At 43.0% G+C, this 22598-nt stretch overlaps 2 protein-coding genes, 1 long non-coding RNA gene and 1 pseudogene across 4 annotated transcripts; all 4 read right to left on the reverse strand.

The window, feature by feature from the left end:
• Positions 1–226: 226 nt before the first annotated feature.
• On the reverse strand, positions 227–4363 carry LOC100821360 (inositol-pentakisphosphate 2-kinase IPK1). Its single transcript, XM_010242255.3, has 8 exons — positions 3901–4363; positions 3465–3579; positions 2823–3026; positions 2520–2664; positions 1907–1947; positions 1724–1834; positions 936–1523; positions 227–776 (listed from the first exon to the last, which is right to left on the reverse strand). The coding sequence occupies exons 2-8, from the start codon at positions 3564–3566 to the stop codon at positions 603–605; spliced, it is 1365 nt and encodes a 454-aa protein (XP_010240557.1). The 5' UTR covers positions 3567–3579; positions 3901–4363; the 3' UTR covers positions 227–602.
• A 571-nt stretch (positions 4364–4934) lies between these two features.
• Positions 4935–11201, reverse strand: LOC100821664 (protein HEAT INTOLERANT 4). Its single transcript, XM_003579382.4, has 14 exons — positions 10785–11201; positions 9980–10018; positions 9787–9840; positions 9639–9702; positions 9104–9162; positions 8422–8546; positions 8241–8300; positions 7996–8054; positions 7115–7188; positions 6040–6078; positions 5897–5959; positions 5663–5710; positions 5449–5577; positions 4935–5364 (listed from the first exon to the last, which is right to left on the reverse strand). The coding sequence occupies exons 1-14, from the start codon at positions 10992–10994 to the stop codon at positions 5317–5319; spliced, it is 1071 nt and encodes a 356-aa protein (XP_003579430.1). The 5' UTR covers positions 10995–11201; the 3' UTR covers positions 4935–5316.
• Positions 11202–13139: 1938 nt separating this feature from the next.
• LOC100824041 lies at positions 13140–18989 on the reverse strand (annotated as a pseudogene).
• A 324-nt stretch (positions 18990–19313) lies between these two features.
• LOC104585457 lies at positions 19314–22088 on the reverse strand. Of its 2 annotated transcripts, none has more exons than XR_002960988.1 (3): positions 21622–22088; positions 20232–20327; positions 19314–20107 (listed from the first exon to the last, which is right to left on the reverse strand). It is a non-coding gene; the product is annotated as an uncharacterized LOC104585457 (long non-coding RNA). The 2 variants fall into 2 exon arrangements; XR_002960987.1 differs by having other exon boundaries at positions 20440–22088.
• Positions 22089–22598: the final 510 nt, after the last annotated feature.

Below are 22598 nucleotides of genomic sequence, written 5' to 3' on the forward strand. Positions count from 1 at the left end.
TGACTTCATGGTTTGTTGTCGTTGTTGTTATTAACACTACAGCCTTGATTGCTGATGCATTCTAGAATTTCAGATGCTAGATAATAAAATCAAGCGGGGTCGTAAACACATTCCCGATCAGGTTAGCTCATCTAGAATCAGGGATCCAGGGTGTATAAAAACGACCATGCTGTCCAGAAAAATAATAATTAAGAAACTAAGACTGGAGAAGCAAACACAATTCCCGAATTCAGAAGGGGCAGATGCCAATTTCACTGAACACTGCTGCACCGGAGAAATTAGATGAAGGAGGCTGATGGCATGGGTATATAAAGGCAAACTTTAGCCCTCATTACCACTGCAAGTATTACAAATGTGGTTACCGCCATAAGTATTCTGTAATACATCTCGATGTTTTCTTAAATTTTCTGATGCGACAAGCCACCTGTATGTACGCTGTACTCGTAAAGCTACAAACACACAACAACGACCACTTCACTGCACTTTTTTCCCAACCAAAGGGAAGAGTTCCTCAACATTGGAGCCGTACTTCCGAAGTTACAACAACCGCAAGAAACAACAGGGAGCAATCTTCCACTCCTGAGGATTGAAAAAGGAGCTCCTCAATGTTGTGGCTGAACTTTTGTGCTATCAGTGCTGCCACCCCCCTTTGAAGAATCACATGCAATTCGCCCAACCTCCCCATGTTTAGTGTAGAAATTGACTATCTTTTGGTCCAATTTGAAATAATGTACCATCTTATCCAGAGGTTTCACATCCAGATCAACAAAATTCGCCTGCAAATGGAATATGCAATTCAATGTCATTCACGTAGAAACACAGGTTGCATGAAGAACAAACTCATAACCAGAATAAATTGTTCAACAATGAACTAAACAACTACTTGAGTTGCTAAGAAGATGGGAGTAACAGGAAAACATTTCACAGTAACATACCTTGTAATCATAGATCCGGTTCACTGACTCAAGAAATACTGAATCATACTCGGAATCTGTTTTTTCACACTCTCTTGGCTGAAAGCTCATCATTAGGCTACAGTCCTTTGCAGTAGCAGAAATAAGGAAGTCCCTGATAATCTTACAGCTCTTGTCCAAAGAAAGAGAATGCAACACTGCGTACTTGCGCAAGAGCTCAGCATCACTTATATTTTTGCAGACCAAACAAGGCTGAGAAGTGATATTGTAATACAGATGAATTGCCCCTTCGATGTCATGATCATCCAGTTTTTGAGTGGCCAAAAGTTTATCCAATACTCCAGATTTATATATTGCCTCTGACAGGAGCTCAATAAAGTCAGAAAGCTGAAGACCACTAACCTTGCTCAGATCTTCAAGACACTTTTCTGTTTCATTAGGATGGACCTTATCTGCACCACCTCCCATGCCACCAAAAACTAAGGAGCCATTCACAAAAATCCTGAAATTGTTCTGAGGAGTCGAGAAAAATGACTTGATGGCCGTGTGTATTCTTTCTTTTGATCCAGAAAATAGATCAAGAGGATCATACTCACTTGTCTTCGATACCTGAAATTTGTTTAAAAATATGTTTGAAATCAACCTGGTTTCAAAAACCAATAGATATATAACAGTACTACAAGAGTGTTATCTCTGAATGTCAAAATAAGACTGCTTTGTTGTCTTTCAGTGAGCAAAGAGTAGTCGTAGATTCCATATTCAAGCATAGCTAAAATTAGGATGCAGTCTGGTGTTCAAGATTGACATACCTCCCCCTGATGAAATTTGAGGTGTTGATGCATCTTATATCGTGTTACTTGTTTTTTAATAGAGTTTTCCTTTGATATATATTCTGACGATGGAAGAAACCCACATTTGGCCTGGAAAGCGAAGTGTGTCAGTTGAAAATACATGACAAAATAAATAGGAAAAAAAGGAAGGCCAGAATGTACCTTTATCTCCACAGCGATGCAACTGCTACCTCTAGATTTTCCTGTGAAGCAAATACAAATTTAGATGCAAGAAACCTAGCACAGAATTTCTAATAGCATAAAACTAATGTAAAGAATTATCAAATCATTTATCATGATACAGTGACCATTTCTGGACCAGCTACTCTTTCTGAACAGGAACCAAAGCTTTTGCAGTCAAACTAGACATAATGCAGCGTATATCACAATCTGTAAAATCCAAGACATTTCACTTTCTATCTTCTGATTAATGGAGCAGGCAAATATCTAGTAGAGTTTCAAAGAACGTGTGGCCTTGGCATAAAACAGTACAGTTTTCTTGGAGAAAACTTGGCTAGGCACCTATTTTGATCCTATCCATCTGGCTTTAGCAACTAACATTATAATACCTAAACCACGATGAACTGCAAACTTTTTTGTGAGAGATATGAATCGAGAACTTCACAAAGAAGCTCAACGTACATAATATAGGTAAAATAAAAAACTAAGTAGTAACAGTCATGCTGAAAATGTTCCATTAAAACTTCAGTGCATAAATTATGCTCAGAAGAGACAGGATGCAGTGAAGAAATAAGATCAAGCTGCCAAAACTTACCAGAAAACAAGGAGTGGTCGGATATTAGTAGAGCAGAATCAGCGCTAGTATCAATTGCACTTGCATTCACTCGCCAAGTAGGACGGGCACTGAGCACATTCTTTCCAACGATCTCCAAGAAATCCTTAGACACACGGACACGAACCTGCAGTATGAAAAGATGACACTGTTATCAATAGTTGAGCATATCCAAAGAATTATGCCAATATTAAGAGGCAGTACTTCTAGAAAAAAAGTTTCAGATTGTTGTTTCTAACAAAAAGATCACTATAACAAACATAATTGAGTTGAATATAGCCGTACCCCACCATCAACGTGATTGGCACCGAGATGTTGGCTCATGACGTGTACTGCATAGGCTTGTGGCAACAAATCCTGTTTAACAGACTCAACCAATTCTGGTATCTCTCCCCACAGAAGTTGCTCAAAACTTGAGAAGACTACACAATTTGGTGCTGGTTGTGCCTTGTCATTTAGGATCTTCTTGGCCCGCAGTACCTTGCCAAGCTGTAAGCAAACCAAAAGGAGATCAACAGAGTACATTTCCTCTAGACTTGTCATACCAAGGAAAAACATGTGTCCGAAAGCAAAATGCAAAATAATGGGAACGAAATACAGAGGGTGTATGTTGCCTGGTTAGAAATGGCTAAAAGACTGGAAGTGACAAATACACCTAACCCCAGCTCTCATGTTTGAAGAATTCAGCGGAACAGGATGCCCAAACAGGCTGTAACTGTATTTGGTAGACAACCTATACATAATTTCAACATATACATAACTTAGCATCTCTGGTTCTAAAGCCATCACTTCCCGAATAGGGACACCAGATCTAGGCTGGTACAACCGCATCCGTGCAGCACACATCAAGTCCACAAACTGACAGCAGTACATGAAAGCTAAGCACCACATTAACACAAGAGGAAGAACCCACGACTCGGAGCATACCATGGAAGGGGATGAGCCAGTGTAGCTGAGGATAAGATTCGCCGCGCCCTCTCCTTTGTAGACCCAGTCCTCGGCATCTCCCGCTTGCAGAACCGCCTCCATCTCCGCCCAGAATCTGCAGCCATTACGACGAGATTACTCGAGCGGATCGAATCGAACCGAGGAACTCAACAGTAATCGGGAAAGCACAAGCAAAAGGGTTCATCAGAAACGGGAAGGAAACAGGTGAATGCATCTGGCAAGGGGCCAGCCAACTGGTTATCTCCGCTTGCTGTAGCGCGACACCAAAACCCCACGCCCGAAAAACAAAATCACCGCGATCGAGCTTCTCTCGCTGGTTCGGTGCCGCATTCCATCGAGCAGATGGCGGGTGGCTGCAGCGGAGCGAACGAGTCGAGTAGAGTAGAGTCGATGCGCGGCGTGAGTGCTTGCTTACCGGAGGAGGGGCCGCGCTTCGCTTTGCGGTTGGACGGACCGTGCGTGCTCCGGCGAGATGCCCGGAGGAGAGGAGTGGAGGGCGGCTGCAGTGCAGCAGGACCGAGACCCGCGGCGAAGATCGCAACTCCCGGTCAGCGCCGCCTCGCGCCGCCGCTGCTAGCGGTGCCGTCGAGGAATCCGGAGGAGGAAAGGAAAATCGCAGCAGATTCCGAATGATTCCCGGGAACTGGATGGGACGGGGACGTGGTAAAAAAGAGTGGACGCCACGCTGACGGCGCGTCTCTGCCTAGTCCAGACAGCGTGCCGATGACGGCGATGCCTAACACCAGAATTGACTTGTTGTGCCGACCCGTCAAGACTCGCGGACTCGTGTTGGACTAGAAGGCTAGAAGCCCAGGTGTGCCTGTGCGCTCCTCTTCCTCCTGCCGTCTCTTTGCTTTCTCTGTTTGCTCCGCCGTGTAGGCTCTCTCGGTCAGGGCAACCAGGAGGGAGGAGGGAGTGTCTCTATTTGCCGTTAAAAAATACTACCTGTCGACTTGGATTTGTATACAGGTAAAACAGAAATCTCAGACTAACAACTGAACTGTGCAGATTTCTAAAATATATATACTCCATATTTGTGTCCTTATTGTTTACAGTTAATTAGATCCAAATTGACAAACCACAATAACCCACTGACGTGAAGTAAAGCAAACTAAATTGCCCCAGAAACAATCGCCCTTCGTCTGGCGGCATCATCTCGAGACATACGTCGCCTTGAGGCGAATGCTGAACGCTCCAATATCTTGCGACAGGTTGGTCACGGCCTCACGACTTCGCCTTCAAAGTTGAAGCAAGTCTTCCTCACAGCATAGATGTACACATTTGACAGAATGCTTGAATATCAAAATCTTATAGGCACCCGATCTATTCATGTAGTGAGGTTACATGTATCAAACTCATACCTCAAAGATTGAGCACAACACATGTATTGCAACCTATATATTTGGCTGCAAAGACAACCAAACACGTAATGAAGGGTAACAAGAATGATGAGTTGCCACAAATGATGGACTGCACGCCCAAGCTTTACTTGATGAATATATTAGGGAACAAATTGTTCCTAAAACACTTGTTCAGCTCTTACAAGATCTAACTTCTGACGGTTACAACTATCTCCCAGAATGTTACAAAATCACAGTACAAAGAGAATAACCAAGGGAACAGATACTCTTCAAGGATTGGTGAGAGCCTGGGGTAAACTGTAGTACAACAGAGTTCAGATGCAACAGGTTATCTGACGGGACAACAAAGAGAGCACAGCTGAATATCGCGACCAGCAGGTCTCCCTTGCCTGACAAAATTTTCAATGCCATTCCTTCAAGTCGGATAGCTTAGTTCATGATATTACTCACACGGAATGCGATGTTGGACATCACAGCAGTTCATGTGCATGGCGGTAATATCTATTGATGTACTTCGCCTGAAGAACAATGTATACAAAGTTAAATCCAAAGCATCTTCAAACAGTCCTTTCAAAGAAATAGTGAGCAACCCTCCTGCTTACCTTGACGTTGCTTACATCAGGAGTGTCATCGGTTTTTACAGGATAAAATTTGTAAAATCGGATATTTGCATATGCCTCTTTCAACTTAGGATCCAGATCATCAATAGCTTTCTTTCTGGCATCTTTAGCCTGCATAAGTTTTGGAGAAACATAGAGTATTACATTTACATCAAAATCTTTGGTGAAGGTAATAACAGTTTGCTTCACTGCAAACCTGTTTCAGCTCTCTCTTCCTCTCTCTAACCCTCTCCTTGATGAAGTCCTGTCAATGAAATGTGGCAGCAATTAAGGAAGGAGTTTAACGAGTTAATGACTGTAGGCTATGCTAAATATATTCTGTATAACAGACAAACGCAAAATTTATTGAATACACAGGCACCTACTGTAGGCTATGCTAAATATATTCTGTATAACAGACAAACGCAAAATTTATTGAATACACAGGCACCTTAAATTTTTCTTTCTCCTCTTCTGGTAAAACCTCATCTTTAACTTTCTCATCAATAAAATCCTGCAATGTGATGCAATGATTCAACACAGATGCCCTTCCATGGGTAGGATCAGAAAGAACCAAAACAATTCCACGCATACCGTCATATCATCCATTTCCCAGTCAAAGTCACATACTATCTGCAAAATGAAAAATACAGTGATTTGGAGCAACACTTAAACAGTATTAGAAATAAAAGGTGAAAAGTCAACTACTTAAGGATTTATGTACACTTCCGAGTAGTTTCCACATTGCATTGCATTAGCTAAAAAGGGATAATGGGATGAGCAGTCCGTTCAGAGAAATCAAAGGTTGGCACCAATAGCAGGAAATAATTATCCCTGTTTAGCTTGGCAGATAAAAATAAACATGATTTAAGGCCCATTTTGCCCAAAACCATGAGTTATCCAATAAACCAGTTACCCAAAAAGGTAGCTCACTAAATAAGCATGAGCAGCTGCCAGAGATAAATTCATGCCCGTGAAGGCATAAGATAAACAACTTAGTATGTTTACACCGATGACGCGTCTATCATCAACAGCCTAGTGTTGATTAAGCCAGTAGGTGGCACCAGTAGTATTTGGGTTTGTTTTGACCTCACTACCGTGGACGGCCACATCAGCACAAGAAAGCATTAACTCGTAGGCTGGTTATCATGCAATTGATACAAATTCTACAGGTCCAAAGAAAGAACCAAAAAGTTAACTGGAGAAACGGCATGCAGATTCTTTCATAACCCAAGCTGAGGTTGCCAGAAAATCCATTAAATTACTGCATAGTAATTATATTAATTGAGACAATTAAAAGCATCCCAGCCAGTGCAGAGCTGAGCAAGATTTTAGAAGGGGCCAAAAAGAGTAGAATAGATATGGGATGGCCACTCTAAAGTGTTGTTATATATGGCCTACAGTGTCACATTAGGGTTTAGGGGGGCAGGGGCCATTCTGGCCCCTGGTCCCAACCTACAACTAGATTCAGTCATCATAACTTGATTACGGAGACTGCATGCTGCACACATTTAGAAATTTCTGTCAGTAATTATGACTCCTCCAGTCCTCCTTGAGTAATAATGAACGGCCTATTTTAAGAAGAAAAGAGAAATAGCATTCATTCATGACATGATTATATATGAATTATTTCTAACATGGTGTCATAGACCTACTGACAGAAGCTTACCGGGGGTTCTAGAGGATACATGATATTGACAACTGTATCATCTTCTTCTTCAGGAGGAGTGAGTGGCATATAATCTGCAACATTATGGAAAGAAGATAAGTGTTCCTGCCCATTTCCTCGGGAAAAGTATCATTGCAAGAGGTTTATGAGCACATAAACGTTCTAATCAACCAGCGGTACAACGTAACGATGTGTGTGGGGATCCGAAAACTAGGTTTTGGCAGGTCTGTTGGGTTCTTGTGCGATCAATGCCCTTGGCATGCTTGCATTGTGATCACATTACTCTATGCTAGTTTCACGATTGCCGCTCTTTACCACCATCAAAGATCAACCATATACACCGTTGAAAAAAAAGCTTGGATGTGGGCTATTAAATATGCGCAACCCCATTCAATATATTAAAAGGCAGCTGGCACTAGGATGCACCCTCCCTCATTCCCGGCCAGGCCCACACTGAGCCTGTCTAGCCTATAGACGCCATATCATCTCGTACCAGACACTTCTTGGAACACTGATGCCATTTTTGTTCTAGAAATTAGTCCAGCAAAAGAATACCAGCAAACCGATCCATCACAGTCTACCACCATTACACTTGTCTAGCGTCATGTGACTTCACTGCGACCCCAATGAAGTAAATAAAGATTAGGAAAATGTGTGTCATCCCATGACAAATACTGCAGCATTGCAAACCATTAAACTAAGACATGGTCACATTTCTGACAAGTATTATGCACATATTTGAACAGTGTAGTTTACATATTCTTGGACTGGACCAAACAAGCACATGTACAGTAATGGTACCACAGAATCTGTAAGCAACAATAGATGTTTCTGCAGACACAGAAGACAGGCCTATGAAAAACAATCCCAATTCAGCTTACAGGGCATGCAGTAGTCAAACTTCTTGACTCGCTCAGTTTTGAGATGCTTGAGGGCAGACCTGCCATAAATATAAACTTAGGATGCTGTGGCAAGTCTTAAAAAAAACATAGAGGCTCAACATGGGTGGAAAACCATGTCACTGTCTGACCATGTTCCCCCACAAATATAAATAATTAAAAGCAACAAAATGGCCCTGAACCATGGATCCTTATTGAGGTATTAAAATAGCAGAAATAATACTGACCTTCGCTGAGTGCAGCCAAGAGTGAATATTTTTGTTTTTAAACTGTCAATCCTGCTGAGCCTGTAGACAAATCAGGAGTCAATTAACAAAATGCAACTACGATTACATGGGAAATAAGGCAAGAATATATTGTCGCCAGAAACAGAAGAAATATAATTAAACATAAATAGGATGGAAGTACCGATCCTCCAGAGGGACATAAGGTAGCCAGGCCATCTTCATTGCCTTCATAGGTACTATTTCTTCATTCTCCCTTTGGACAGAATTTATACCAATTTTATCTGATGGAGGGAATGGACAGTCAACCTGCATAAAAGAAGAAGAAAAGACGAGAGATTATAAAATCCACCAGAATGGCAAAGTTAGCAAGTATATGAGTGAAACATAAAACAGACACATGAGAAACCAGGCCAAACAGTGATAAACGATATACTAGGAAAAGAAATACTTAAGACAGGCATAAAAAAGGCCAACGGTACTAAATGTCCTTAAAAGAACCCAGACCAGTGAATATTTTAGACTTGCAGTATCAAAGTCACCTTAGTAACATCAACCATCATGGTTAATGGAGCTCCCAACCATTTGTGCATAGATTTCTTACTTGTAACTGTTAATCATTAAAAAAACATATGCATTACCTATCCTGCACAGTTGACCACTTTTAACTTGAAGTACAACTAGGCTAGGGTCATTATAAATAACAAAGTACAAATTTTCCGTCATGTATTAATATAACATGGCTGACACAAACATGAGAAAAACATGAAACTAAAGATGATGTGTAACTGGGAAAGAATTTATGTGTTTGCATTTTCTATCAATATAATCCAGAACTTAAAATGGGATAAACAACACGGACTTACAGCAACTACAATAGGAATAAGCACTATCTTCGATTCACCATTAACATCCAATAGCTGAGCTGCATACCAACAGAAATAAGCCCATTAGACTGATTATATAAATATTGTGAAGCTACTGGGATGCACAGCGAATATTTCAGCATTAATAAACCATTGAACAGTAGCTCTACAACATGGTTACTGAATTTCACTTTCAACTATTATTCTGATATTTGAACTTCACAGCAAATATGTATTCCTAGATGACCGTTTAAAAAGCTTTTTATCAAACACACGTACAAATGCAGATCATTTTGTATTAAAGGAAAAATGGCACAAAGAAAATCCAATAAAGAAAAAGCAAAAATAAATGTGAAGAGAAGAAAACAACAAAGAATCTGAGTATAATGGCTAAGCCTGCCAACACAACTGCCGCTGCCCCTGCTGCAACTGATAACACCAGTTTACTGCACAGCGCTAAAATATTGCCAAGCTAATATGCGTCAAGAGACTGGAAGTATAACTAGAAAGGTAGCACAAGAGTAAGCATACTTACGCTCAGTGCTTCCAAATAAGTAAACCGTCTTCCCATAAAGCTTCCCACCTTCTTCTAGAGCTTTCTGTTCACAAACAATAAACCATGTACCACAATGTAAGAAAACCTAATATTAAAAGGAAGACTGAAGAATATGTGTCCATCATACCTCTAAATTTTCAAAGTTCCAGTTGAACTCCTTTATCTTATCAATATTTTCCCACTGCAAATGACAGGACCAGAAAGAGATATACATTAGAAGTAAGGCCAAATGCAAAACAAATTTTGCGTGCATGTGGAAGTGTCACTCCAGACGCAATAAAGAATCAAAGAAAAAATCAAGGACAGAAATGCACACGAACCTCAGTCCCAATAGGAAATGCCGACAACCAAAGATCCTCCTGAAAAAAGCAATAGACAGTTAGGCCAGAAGCGACAAAAGCAATATAGCAAAATCATAAACAAGGGCACAAGGTGTATCCTGTTTCAAGTGAAGCATCTAACGAACTCAGTCAAACAAGCCAAATCATAACACAGCTACTAAAAATGGCCACCCCAGTAAACAAATGAAATGTGTAGAGAGTTGCAGTAAAAAATAATCTGCCTATCATTGACCGAACAGAAATTTGTTTTGTAAAATCTGTAAACCTTACATTGCACCTGTGTCAAAACATGTGTAGAAAACATCATTATGATCATAGCTTACACTTTAGCCTACATTAGGGACACAGAAACATTCCCTGTTAACAGTCATATCTGATACATGGAAAGACTTCAGAATACATCAGTTACTACCATTGCAGTGGACAAACTTCAGCACGATGCACATGGAGAATTAAAAACCACCAGTGGCAAATGCACCAAATCAACAGCACGCATTCCAGGAGATAAACACTCTCCAGTGAAATGAACAAATCCTATACTCCAACCAAATCTAGCAACAAAACAACCGCAGTGCAATCTCACGTTTCAGTACCGCACACAACAACAAAAACATTTGGATCGCCAACGCATCTCCTAATCAAAACACTGCAAAGCTCTGCAGCAAAGAGCAGCACCAAGACCAATAACGCCCAATCCTACTCGGCTACACGAATACCTAGCAAGCCGAAGCACGCATCACGAGTGGCAGGCAGGCAAGCGAATAACACGGGGAAGCATCCTCACCAGATTGCGCTGCTCGGGGAAGTACTCCGCCTCGGGCTTGGGCGGCTTGGGCTCCGTGTCGGCACTCTTCTTCGGCCGACCCCGCGCGGCCGGCGGCTTGGGCTCCGTCTTGGCACTCTTCCTCGGCCGGCCCCGCACGGCCGGCGCCTTCGCCTCCGCCTCCGCCGGGGGGTCCTCTGCCGCGCGCTTCTTGCCCTTGGGACGCGCCATATCCTCGCTCTCTCGCTGTCTGGATTGCTGCTAGGGTTAGGGTTTCGGTACGCTCGGTCCGATTGGGGATTGAGATCTCTTTTGGGGATTTGTATTTATGCGTTGGTGGCAGAGGGGGGATGAGTTTCGATTTGGGGGAAGCGGCGCGTGAAATGGACGCGACGCAAATTTGAAGCGGGGAGCCGACGGGGAGAAGAGGAGAGACGGCGGCGGGGGGAGCGTGGCCTGGGGTGTCCGATGGGCTTCGGGATCCGTCGGATCGGAGGGGGGCGGTCCTGGGCCGTCAGATCGGATGCGGGCGCGGGGATCCAGAGAGTGCGAGGAGGTTTCTGTTCGATGTCTGCGTGGAGTGCGCTGTCGGTTTGGGGCGGCCGGATTCAAACCTGGTGAGAGTGACGGGTTGGGCCGACATGGCAAAAGTCTTTGGTGCCGTTGTCATTCGGCCCATGTTCTTTTTTGACAGACATTCGGCCCATGGTTTTTAGACCACGGGTTGGGACGCATGGGGCTTGGCTGGAATTGGTCACTCCGGCCCTCCCTTTATGTTACTGATTTTTTTTCTCTGACAGTAAATCAGTAATACTAAGTTTGCATTTCAACAAAAAACAAAGTGAGCTAAATACACCCGCAGTCTTATTTTTATTTTCGCGGTATCAGTTTAGTCCTAAAACTATGAAACTGAACCATTTAGTCCTGATTTTATTATAAGTGGTGTACACGTCGGCTCAGGGGTGTTTGGTTGGAGTCTTGCCGTCGCGGCGGATGGAAATTTTTACACGAAACCTTCTATAAAAACGTGGCCATCTTCCTCTATCTGTTTCCTCGTCCTCTCTATTTTCTGTTTGAGCTCTCCGTTTCCTCGTCCTCTCTTCTCAATCGCCGCCGCCGCTGCCGCAATGACAACGAGGTCGATGGCCAGCGCCTCCACGTCAGGGAAAAGAAAGAAGGCGGATTCAGCCAAACGCAAAAACTCCTGCCAAACGCCCCTCATCCGACGAGCTACAGTTCTTCTTTTTATGCATGCAACATCTTAACCGAAGTCCCTTTCTTGCAGCGAGTGAAGAGGAGTTTGCTGCTTGAGTGACTCTCCATGGACTTTGAGCTTGAGTGATTCTACGTGGCAAAGTCTGTCTAGGCCCACATTTCGCCAGCCAAAGCATACACTGGTTGCCCGATTCATCATTTAATGCCTCATCTCGAAAGACCTTTTTGTTGGGGATTTTATTGTTAAACCACCGCGATCGAGCTTCTCTCGCTGGTTCGGTGCCGCATTCCATCGAGCCGATGGTGGGTGGCTGCAGGCAGCGGAGCGATCGAGCCGAGTCGAGTCTATGCGCGGTGTGAGTGCTTGCTTACCGGAGGAGGGCCGCGCTCTCCTTTGCGTTGGATGGACCGTGCGTGCTCCGGCGAGATGCACGGGGGAGAGGAGTGCAAGGGCGGCTGCCGTGCAGCAGGGCCCCGCGGCGTAGATCGCTACTCCCGGTCAGCGCCGCCTCGCGCTGCTGCTGCTGCTAGCGGTGCCGTCGAGGAATCCGGGGGAGGAAAAGAAAGCTGCAGCAGATTCCGACTGATTCCCCGGAACTGGATGGGACGGTGACGTGGTAAAAAAGAGTGGACGCCACGCAACGGCGTGTCTCTGCTGCATGTGGCAGGTTGCCTCCAGACAGCATGCCGATGACGACATGCCTGCCACCAGACTTGACTTGTTATGCCGACCTGTCAAAGACTCGCTGACTCGTAGTGGAACGAGCGGTGCGCTCCTCTTTCTCCAGTTCTCCTGCCGTATCTTTGCTCTGTATTGCCAGGAGTAATAAGGTGTGTGTAAGACAGAAGTCTCAACAACGATGATGGACTAACAACTGAACTGTGCAGATTTCTAAAGAAATATTTGTGTTCGGTTATTGTCTACAGTTTATTAAATCCAAATTAACAAACCACAATGACCAACTGACGTTAAGTAAAGCAAACAAAATTGCCCCAGAAACAGTCGCCCTTCGCCTGGCGTTGTTCTCTCGAAAGAGAATATACACGGCCGCCTTGAGGCCAATGCTGAACAGTCCAATATCCTGCGACAGGTTGGTCACGGCCTCACGACTTCGCCTTCAAAGTTGAAGCAAGTCACAGCACAAATGTACGCATTTGACAGAATGCTTGAACATCAAAAATCTTATAGGCACCGGATCTGTTCATGTAGCGAGGTTACATGTAACAAAGTCAGACCACAAGATTGAGCACAACAAATGTGTTGCAACCTGTATTATTTGGCTGCACAGACAACCAAACAGGTTATGAAGGGTAACAAGAATGATGAGTTGCAGCAAAAGATTCAAGGACTGCACGCCCAAGGTTTACTTATGATTATTAGGGAATAAATTGTCCCCAAACACTTGTTCAGCTTTTGCAAGATCTACCTTCTGACGGTTACAACTATCTCCCAGAATGTTACAAAATCACAGTACAAAGAGAATAACCAAGGGAACCTGCAACAGAGTTCAGATGCAACGGGTTATCTGATAGGACAACAAAGAGAGCCCAGCTGAATATGCCAACCAGCAGGTCTCCCTCGCCTGACAAAAATTTCAATGCCATTTCTTCAAGTTGGATAGCTTAGTGTATGATATTACTCACACGAAATGCGATGTTTGACATCACAGCAGTTCATGTGCATGGCCGTAATATCTATTGATGTACTTCGCCTGAAGAACAATGTATACAAAGTTAAATCCAAAGCATCTTCAAACAGTCCTTTCAAAGAAATAGTGAGCAACCCTCCTGCTTACCTTGACGTTGCTTACATCAGGAGTGTCATCGGTTTTTACAGGATAAAATTTGTAAAATCGGATATTTGCATATGCCTCTTTCAACTTAGGATCCAGATCATCAATAGCTTTCTTTCTGGCATCTTTAGCCTGCATAAGTTTCGGAAAACAGAGTATTACATTTACATCAAAATCTTTGGTGAATGTAATAACATTTTGGTTCATCGCAAACCTGTTTCAGCTCTCTCTTCCTCTCTCTAACCGTCTCCTTAATGAAGTCCTGTCAATGAAATGTGGCTGCAATTTAGGAAGGACTTTAACGACTTAACGACCTTACGCTATGCTAAATATATTTTTTACAACCTTCAAACGCAAAATCTATTGAATATGCAGGCACCTTAAATTTTTCTTTCTCCTCTTCTGGTAAGACCTCATCTTTAACTTTCTCATCAATAAAATCCTGCAATGCGATACAATGATTCACAACACAGATGCCCTTCCATGAATAGGATTGGAAAGAACCAAAACAAAGTCCATCCGTACCTTCATATCATCAATTTCCCAGTCAAACTCGCATACTATCTGCAAAATGAACAGCAAAAGGTAAATACAGTGATTTGGAGCAACACTTAAACAGGATTAGAAATAAAAGCTGAAAAGTCAACAAGTCAAGGATTTATGTACACTTGGAGTAGTTTCCACATTGCATTGCATTAGCTAAAAAGGGATAATGGGATGAGCAGTCTGTTCAGAGAAATCAAAAAGGTTACAATAGTGTCACATATGCACTGATAGCATGAAGAATTTCTTTGGAGGGGGGCAGGGCCCATTCTGGCCCCTGATCCCAACCTGTGCCTAGATTCAGTCAACACAACTTGATTACAGAGACTGCGTGATGTACACACATTGTTTTATTTAGAAACTTCTATCAGTAATTATGACTCCTTGAGTAATAATGAACGGCCTATTTTAAGAAGAAAAGAGAAATGGCATTCATTCATGACATGATTACATGTGAATTACTTCAAACATGGTGTCATAGACCTAGTGAAAGAAGCTTACCGGGGGTTCTAGAGGATAAATGAAATTGACAACTGTATCATCTTTTTCTTCAGGAGGAGTAAGTGGCATATAATCTGCAACATTATGGAAAGACGATTAAGTGTTCCTGCCCCTTTCCTCAGGAAAAATATCATTGCAAGAGGTTTATGAGCACATAAACGTTCTAATCAACCAGCGGTACAACGTAATGATGTGTGGGGGGATTCGAAAGCCAGGGTTTGGTGGGTCTGTTGGGGTTTTGTGTGATCAATGCCCTTGGCATGCTTGCACACTATCAGTGATCACATTACTCTCTGCTAGTTTCACGATTGCCGCTCTTTAACACCATAAAAGACCAACCCAATACACCGTTGAAAAAAAGGCTTGGATGTTGGCTATTAAATATGCGCATCAACATTCACTATTTTATAAGGCAGCTGGCGCTAGGATGCACCCTCCCTCGTTCCCGGCCAGGCCCACACCGAGCCTGTCTAGGCTATAGACGCCGTATCATCTCGTACCGGACACTTCCTGGAACACTGATGCCATTTTTGTTCTAGAAATTAAATGCAGTCGTCCAGCAAAAGAAAACCAGCAAACTAATCCATCAGTGTACCATCATTACAGTTGTCTAGCGTCATGTGACTTCACTGCGATCCCAATGAAGTAAATAATAATTAGCAAAATGTGTGACATTCCATGACAAATACTGCTGCATTGCAAACCATTAAACTAAGATGTGTAGTCACATTCCTGACGAGTATTATGCACAGATTTGAACAGTGTAGTTTACATATTCTTGGACTGGACCAAACAAATACATGTACAGTAATGGTACCACAGAATCCGTAAGCAACAATAGATATTTCTGCATACACAGAAGACAAGCCTATGAAAAACAATCCCAATTCAGCTTACAGGGCATGCAGAGTAGTCAAAATTCCTGACTCGCTCAGTTTTGAGATGCTTGAGCGCACACCTGTCATAAATATAAACTTAGGATGCTGTGGCAAGTCTTGGAAAAAACATAGAGGTTCAACATGGGTGGAAAACCATGTTACTGTGTGACCATGTTCCCCCAAAAATATAAATAATTAAAAGCAACAAAATAGTGCTGAAGCATGGATCCTTATTGAGGTATTAAAATAGCAGAAATAATACTGACCTTCGCTGAGTGCAGCCAAGAGTAAATATTTTTGTTTTTAAACTGTCACATCTGCTGAGCCTGTAGACAAACCAGGAGTTAATTAAACAAAATGCAAAACTACGATCACATGCTAAATAAGGTAAGGATTAATAGTTGCCAGAAACAGAATAAATATAATTAAACATAAATAGGATGGAAGTACCGATCCTCCAGAGGGACATAGGGCAGCCAGGCCATCTTCATTGCCTTCATAGGTACTATTTCTTCATTCTCCCTTTGGACAGATTTTATACCAATTTTATCTGACGGAGGGAATGGACAGTCAACCTGCATAAAAGAAGAAGAAAAGACGAGAGATTATAAAATCCACCAGAATAGCAAAGTTGGCAGGTATATGATTGAAACATAAAACACACAGGAGAAACCAGGCCAAACAGTGATAAACTATGTGCAAGGAAAAGAAATACTTAAGACTGGCATAAAAAAGGTCAACAGTACTAAATGTCCTTAACAGAACCCAGACCAGTAAGTGTTTTGAACCTGTAGTATCAAGGTCACCTCAGTAACATCAACAGTCATGTTTAATGGAGCTCCTAACCATTTGTTCATAGATTTCTTACTTGTAACTGTTGATCATAAAAAAACATATGCATTCCCTATCCTGCACAGTGGACCACATTTAATTTGGAAGTACAAATAGGCAAGGGTCATTATAAATAACAAAGTATACATTTTCCATCATGCATAAATATAACATGCCTGACACAAACATGAGAAAAACATGAAACTAAAGATGATGTGTAACTGGGAACGAATTTATGTGTTTGCATTTTCTATCAATGTATTCCAGAACTTAAAATGGGATCAACAGCACAATAGCGGACTTACAGCAACTACAATAGGAATAAACACCATCTTCAATTCACCATTAACATCCAATTGCTTAGCTGCATACCAACAAAAATAAGCCCATTAGACCAATTATATAAATATTGTGAAGCTACTGGGATGCACAGGGAATATTTCAGCATTAATATACCATTGAAAGGTAGCTCTACAACATGGTTACTGAATTTCACTCTCAACTAATTATTCTGATATTGAAACTTCACAACAAATATGTATTCCTAGATGATCATTTAAAAAGCTTTTTCTCAAACACACGAACAAATGCAGATAATTTTGTATTAGAGGAAAAATGCCACAAAGATAACAACATCAAGCAAAAGCAAGGAAAATCCAACAAAGAAAAAGAGAAAATAAATGCTAAGAGAAGAAAACAACAAAGAATCTGAGTATGATGGCTAAGCCTGCCAACACAACTGCCACTCCCGCAGCTGCAACTGATAACACCAGTTTACTGCACAGTGCTAAAATAATACCAAGCTAATATGTATCAAGAGACTGGAAGTATAACTAGAAAGGTAGCACAAGAGTAAGCATACTTACGTTCAGTGCTTCCAAATAAGTAAACCGTCTTCCCATAAAGCTTCCCACCTTCTTCTAGAGCTTTCTGTTCACAACAATAAACCATGTACCACAATGTAAGAAAACCTAATATTAAAAGGAAGACTGAAGAATATATGTCCATCATACCTCTAAATTTTCAAAGTTCCAGTTGAACTCCTTCATCTTATCAATATTTTCCCACTACAGATGACAGGACCAGAAACAGATATACATTAGAAGTAAGGCCGAATGCATAACAAATTTTGCGTGCATGTGGAAGTGTGTCACTCCAGACAAACAAAGAATTAAAGAAAATCACGGACAGAAATGCGTACAAACCTCAGTCCCAATAGGAAATGCCGACAACCAAAGATCCTCCTGAAAAAAGCAATACACCGTTAGGCAAGGAGCGGTAAGAACAATATAGCAAGATCATAAACAAGGGCACAAGGTGTATCCTGTTTCAAGTGAAGCATCTAACGAACTCAGTCAAACAAGCCAAATCATAACACAGCTACTAAAAATGGCCACCCCAACAAACGAAATGTGTAGAGAGATGCAGAAATAAAGAACTGCTGATCATTGACTGAACAGAACATTAGTTTTGTAAAATCTGTAAACCTTACATTGCACCTGTGTCAAGACGTGTGGAAAAAACGTCCTTATGATCATAACTTACACTTTAGCCTACATTAGAGACACGGAAACATGCCCAGTTGACAGCCATCTGATACAAGAAAGGACTTCAGAATACAACAATTACTACCATTGTAGTGGCAGACTTCAGAACGATGCATGTAGAGAACTAAAAAACCTTAGCAGGAAATGCACCAACTCAACAGCACGCAATCCAGGAGATAAACATTCTCTAGTGAAATGAATAAATCCTACACCCCCAACCAAGTCGAGCCACACAAACAACCGCAGTGCAATCTCCATTTCAGTATTGCACACAACAACAAAATCATTTGGATCGCCAACCTATCTCCTAATCCAACCACTGCAAAAGCTCTGCAGCAAAGAGCAGCAGAAAGACCAATCAAGCCCACCACTACTCGGCTACACGAATACTACCCAGCAAGCCGAAGCACGCATCACGAGGGGCAGGCAGGCGAGGAACACGTGGAAGCTTCGTCACCAGATTGCGCTGCTCGGGGAAGTACTCCGCCTCGGGCTTGGGCGGCTTGGGCTCCGTGTTGGCACGCTTCGGCCGCCCCCGCGCTACTGCGGCCGGCGGCTTGGGCTCCGTCCTGGCACTCTTCTTCGGCCGGCCCCGGCCCCGCACGGCCGGCGCCTCCGCCTCGGCCTCGGCGTCCGCAGCCGCCGCGCGCTTCTTGCCCTTGGGACGCGCCATGTCCTCTCTCTCTCTCGCTGTCTGGATTGCTGCTAGGGTTAGGGTTTCGGCTTCGCTCGGTCCGATTGGGGATTGAGATCTCCTTGGGGATTTGCATTTATGCGTTGTTGGCAGGAGAGTTTCGATTTGGGGGAAGCGGCGCGTGAAATGAACGCGACGTACATTTGAAGCGGGAAGCTGACGGGGAGAAGAGGAGAGAAGGCGGCCGGGGGGAGCGTGGCGTGGGGTGGCCGCTGGGCGGTCATGGGCTGTGCTGGGGGCGGTCATGGGCCGTCGGATCGCACTGCGAGGAGGTTGCTGTTCGTTCGTTGTCTGCGCCAGATTCAAACTTATCTATAATCTCTACTAGCTAAGTGCCAGTGCGCATGATGTTACTCTTCCCGAGCAATTTTGGCTTGATGATCCCCCAATTCTATAATTCTCCTGTTGCTCAAAGATGTAACCATTATTTGATGAATGAAAGTTTTACCCGTTCAAAAAAAAAAAGCTAAGTGCCAGTGCGTTGCAACGGAGAGATAAACATCATATTACTTAATAAAAACAAAGACAAACATGAAAGGATTAACATGTACGGAGTAGTCATTGTATCGGATAACAAGGCATTACTCTTATGTACATGTACATATTCTAAGTACTCGTTGCACCGTGAGAGGAAAACAAATAATACAATCGACATGTGAACATAACAACAGCAATTTACTGTCCCCGAGGTAATGACGATCAGGTAATGTGAAATATATGCTACATATTTGACACCAACAACGATGGACTGTGAGTCCATCCATTACCTGAACATGATGAATCATGAACCAATAAATCCTCTACAATTGAGGCTCAGCAGAAATTTTGGTACACAAAATGACAGTTGTTGCAGCAATATCACAAGTAGTGGTCTCGGGTATGGAACACATGTACACAACCATATCAGTTTGCTTTCTATTTGTACACTGAGCATTTATTTGGAGATGCCCTTCGATCCAATAATACATGTATATCGAGATTTGCACCAGGTTGTGCTAGGGCTGTCATCAACATCATTATTGCCAAGACAAATAAAGTTCAAATAATCATGAGGCTCATATATATCATAAAGACCTAACAAGGCCCTATATATTGTCTTGATCATTTGTGTTGTTTTGTTCTACAATATAAGTGAAAAATTGGGTGTGCTCTATCGGGGAAAATTAGGCACAAACAGAGATGCTCAATCGAACCTGCGAGTAAAGAATTCTTTGTGTAGGAGCACCAGTTGGCTTATCCTCGGGCAACACAGGAAGTACTATGTATGCAGAAAAACTCTCATTCGCCTTAATCTTGTTTGCAAACTTCAGAGTAATTTCAATTGGTACCAAATTGTTAGCCCCTGAAAGACAATGCATGGGATGACTTGTGTGCTCTGAAATCAGACCCTTGTGAAAAAACAGAGCAAATCAGACCCTTATGAGGAACAAAGTAACAACACCATGCATGCAATGGACAATTCGTACCATCTCAATGGCATTTCTTTACTGCTCTGATAACTTGGCATGAAGATAGTTCTTGATTCGATGAAATTTGTTTGCTTCGTTTTCTGTATCATCAGCCTGAAGGGAAACAAAAGTGTAGTAAGGCACTTGAACAAGAAAAGAATAACTGTAAATTGTAGGCATTTTCAATAGGGGAAACTGTCAGGTAAGCTTATGCTAAGACCCAAACCTAGCCTCAAGCTGCTCCAGCAGGTGACTTAACTTAAATCCATCAAAGAGGCATACATGATCTCTAGATTATACATAAAATAGCAGAAAAAACAAACATTACATAGTGAGTATAAAACAACCAGAAATTAAAGGAACTGTCCTCGCTTCCGCTTCGCATCGGCAGCGGGTCAGCATGCTTGTCCCCAACAAAAAAAGCAGGCAACTGTTATAGCAATACAATAGAAATAGTTGACACCGACCAAATTAAAGGACATGACAATTTTTATCATCGCACACATACTCATGAAACACCTTATTTGCTAATCAGAATCGAAGCACCATCTGGAAAATAAGTATCAGTAGATTTTACATTGCAGTATGCCCAGAGAAGGTGGCACCAAGACAGAAAAAACTGCCTATTTTTAAAGATAAAAGAGGATAAGCTGGAAACTAAAAACAACCAAAAGCTAAATACTCAAACCACCATCTATTCCAGGTAAATGATTAAATACTCCTACCTAATTTTCAAAGAGGAAAAGAAACACAAAAAACTAACTACTCAACCCTCCATTTAGAAGACTGAAGTTCATGGTTAATTCCACTCTTATTTACAAAAAAGTCATTGGTGCATAAAGACTGTTACCGAGAAACCATTATTGAAACCTTTTAACATTTTGAAACAAAAATGCATACAAATTACATTTTATATGGACGTTCTTGAGAGCAGTAAAGAAATGCCTTCATTATGAAAGGGGGAAATAAAACTCTGAATTGAACTACATGAACAGGAAACAGAATCATAGTATAACCTCAGCGTAAAATAAAGGCAACATAAATGGTGGCATAGCACCGCCTAAATAGCTTTGCATCTCTTACAATCACAGTCTCGATATCATGCAATATATGGATTTATGCCAAACTACAAATTTTAAGGGGGAAAAAGATCAAACAAATTCTAGAAAATAGCCTTGCATATATTATGGATTTGTGGCAAACTAACGATTCATGAGAAAAAAAAAGTAATTTTGCTAATATGTCCGGCATACATCATACAGCACAGTTAAAATTAATCTTCTTCATGTTTGGGCTTCAAATCAGAATGTGTGTAGCATGTGGAATATTAGCCAAGGCTCAGTTCACATGGATTGGCTGACAGCTGATGTGACTACGAATCAACGAAGACGGTGATGAGAGGATCTACCTTATTTGTGATTCGGATAAACACGGGGAGGCGGGTCGCTAGGAGCAGGGCGGGAACTACAGGTTGCAACTCTGTTGTTTGGTGCCCATGCTGACAAATCGGGGCGAGGAGAGAGGAGAAAGCTTGACTGCATTGTGACGCCGTCGCCCGTGAAGCCGTGCCCGCCCACATCTGGTGCTCCGCAACTCCGGTTTGTCTGGTCAGTGATGCCACGCATCTAGTGATCCACAAGCCCGGTAGGCAGGATGGCGGCCGCTGCGACGGATGCGGCGTCCGTGGTGGAGTGCGAGGGCGAGGGCAGCGGCAGCCGCGGGGGAGGGCGACGACAGCGGACCGCGGTGGAGCGCGTCGTCGTCGGCCGCGGTGGAGGGCGCCGGCATCGTCTTCGGGGAGAAGACAACGCTGTCTGTTTGGGGGAGAGGTGGGCGGCATCAGCGCGGTGGAGGAGATGCGGAGGTGCAGGACTGCAGGGCATCGGATGGAGAGGAGACTGAATTTCGACGAAATTGACACAAAACAAAAAGAAATTTGAAATATGGATTCCTGGCGAAACTATTTTACAAACCTGACCCTTCCGTGTAGCGCCGGCATACTGGGCGTTAGCCCTACGCTATAACGCCTTGTGTCCGGGCGTTAACCGGTGCCAGCGTGGCGTGCTTGTCCAGCGTGGCAATGCCGGGGACCCACGGCAAGCCACTGTAGCGCCTCGTCCACGGGCGCTATACGAGTAGTTTAGCGCCTCCTCACCCGGCGCTATACCCCCGTACCCTAAAGCGGCCGAACCGCTCGGGCCAGAGGCTCACGCACACAAGGGTTCAGCCCTTTTCCTCTCCCGTTAGAACGCAGCGGCGGCGGCGGTTCCTCCCCTCCAAATCTCTCCCCCGATTCGTCGATTTCTTCGTGGATTCCGGTCGCATTTGCTCCCCCCAGGTATTCTCCTCCGATCCACTCAGTTTGGTCCGCATTTTGCCCGAGAA

This window comes from Brachypodium distachyon, chromosome 5 (genome assembly GCF_000005505.3).
Source record: "Brachypodium distachyon strain Bd21 chromosome 5, Brachypodium_distachyon_v3.0, whole genome shotgun sequence".
In the NCBI taxonomy this organism is placed as follows: Eukaryota; Viridiplantae; Streptophyta; class Magnoliopsida; order Poales; family Poaceae; genus Brachypodium; species Brachypodium distachyon.

Excerpts from the sequence above, each read along its gene's own strand:
- LOC100821360 (XM_010242255.3), bottom strand. The coding sequence starts at position 3,566 with ATGGAGGCGGTTCTGCAAGCGGGAGATGCCGAGGACTGGGTCTACAAA. Across the intron at positions 1,524-1,723 it reads TCAAATTTCATCAGGGGGAG|GTATCGAAGACAAGTGAGTA; the intron begins GTATGTCAATCT and ends AACAAATTTCAG. Across the intron at positions 777-935 it reads ACCGGATCTATGATTACAAG|GCGAATTTTGTTGATCTGGA; the intron begins GTATGTTACTGT and ends TTCCATTTGCAG.
- LOC100821664 (XM_003579382.4), bottom strand. The coding sequence starts at position 10,994 with ATGGCGCGTCCCAAGGGCAAGAAGCGCGCGGCAGAGGACCCCCCGGCG. Across the intron at positions 9,163-9,638 it reads CTTATTTGGAAGCACTGAGC|CTCAGCTATTGGATGTTAAT; the intron begins GTAAGTATGCTT and ends GTTGGTATGCAG. Across the intron at positions 7,189-7,995 it reads GTTTGACTACTGCATGCCCT|ATTATATGCCACTCACTCCT; the intron begins GTAAGCTGAATT and ends ATAATGTTGCAG.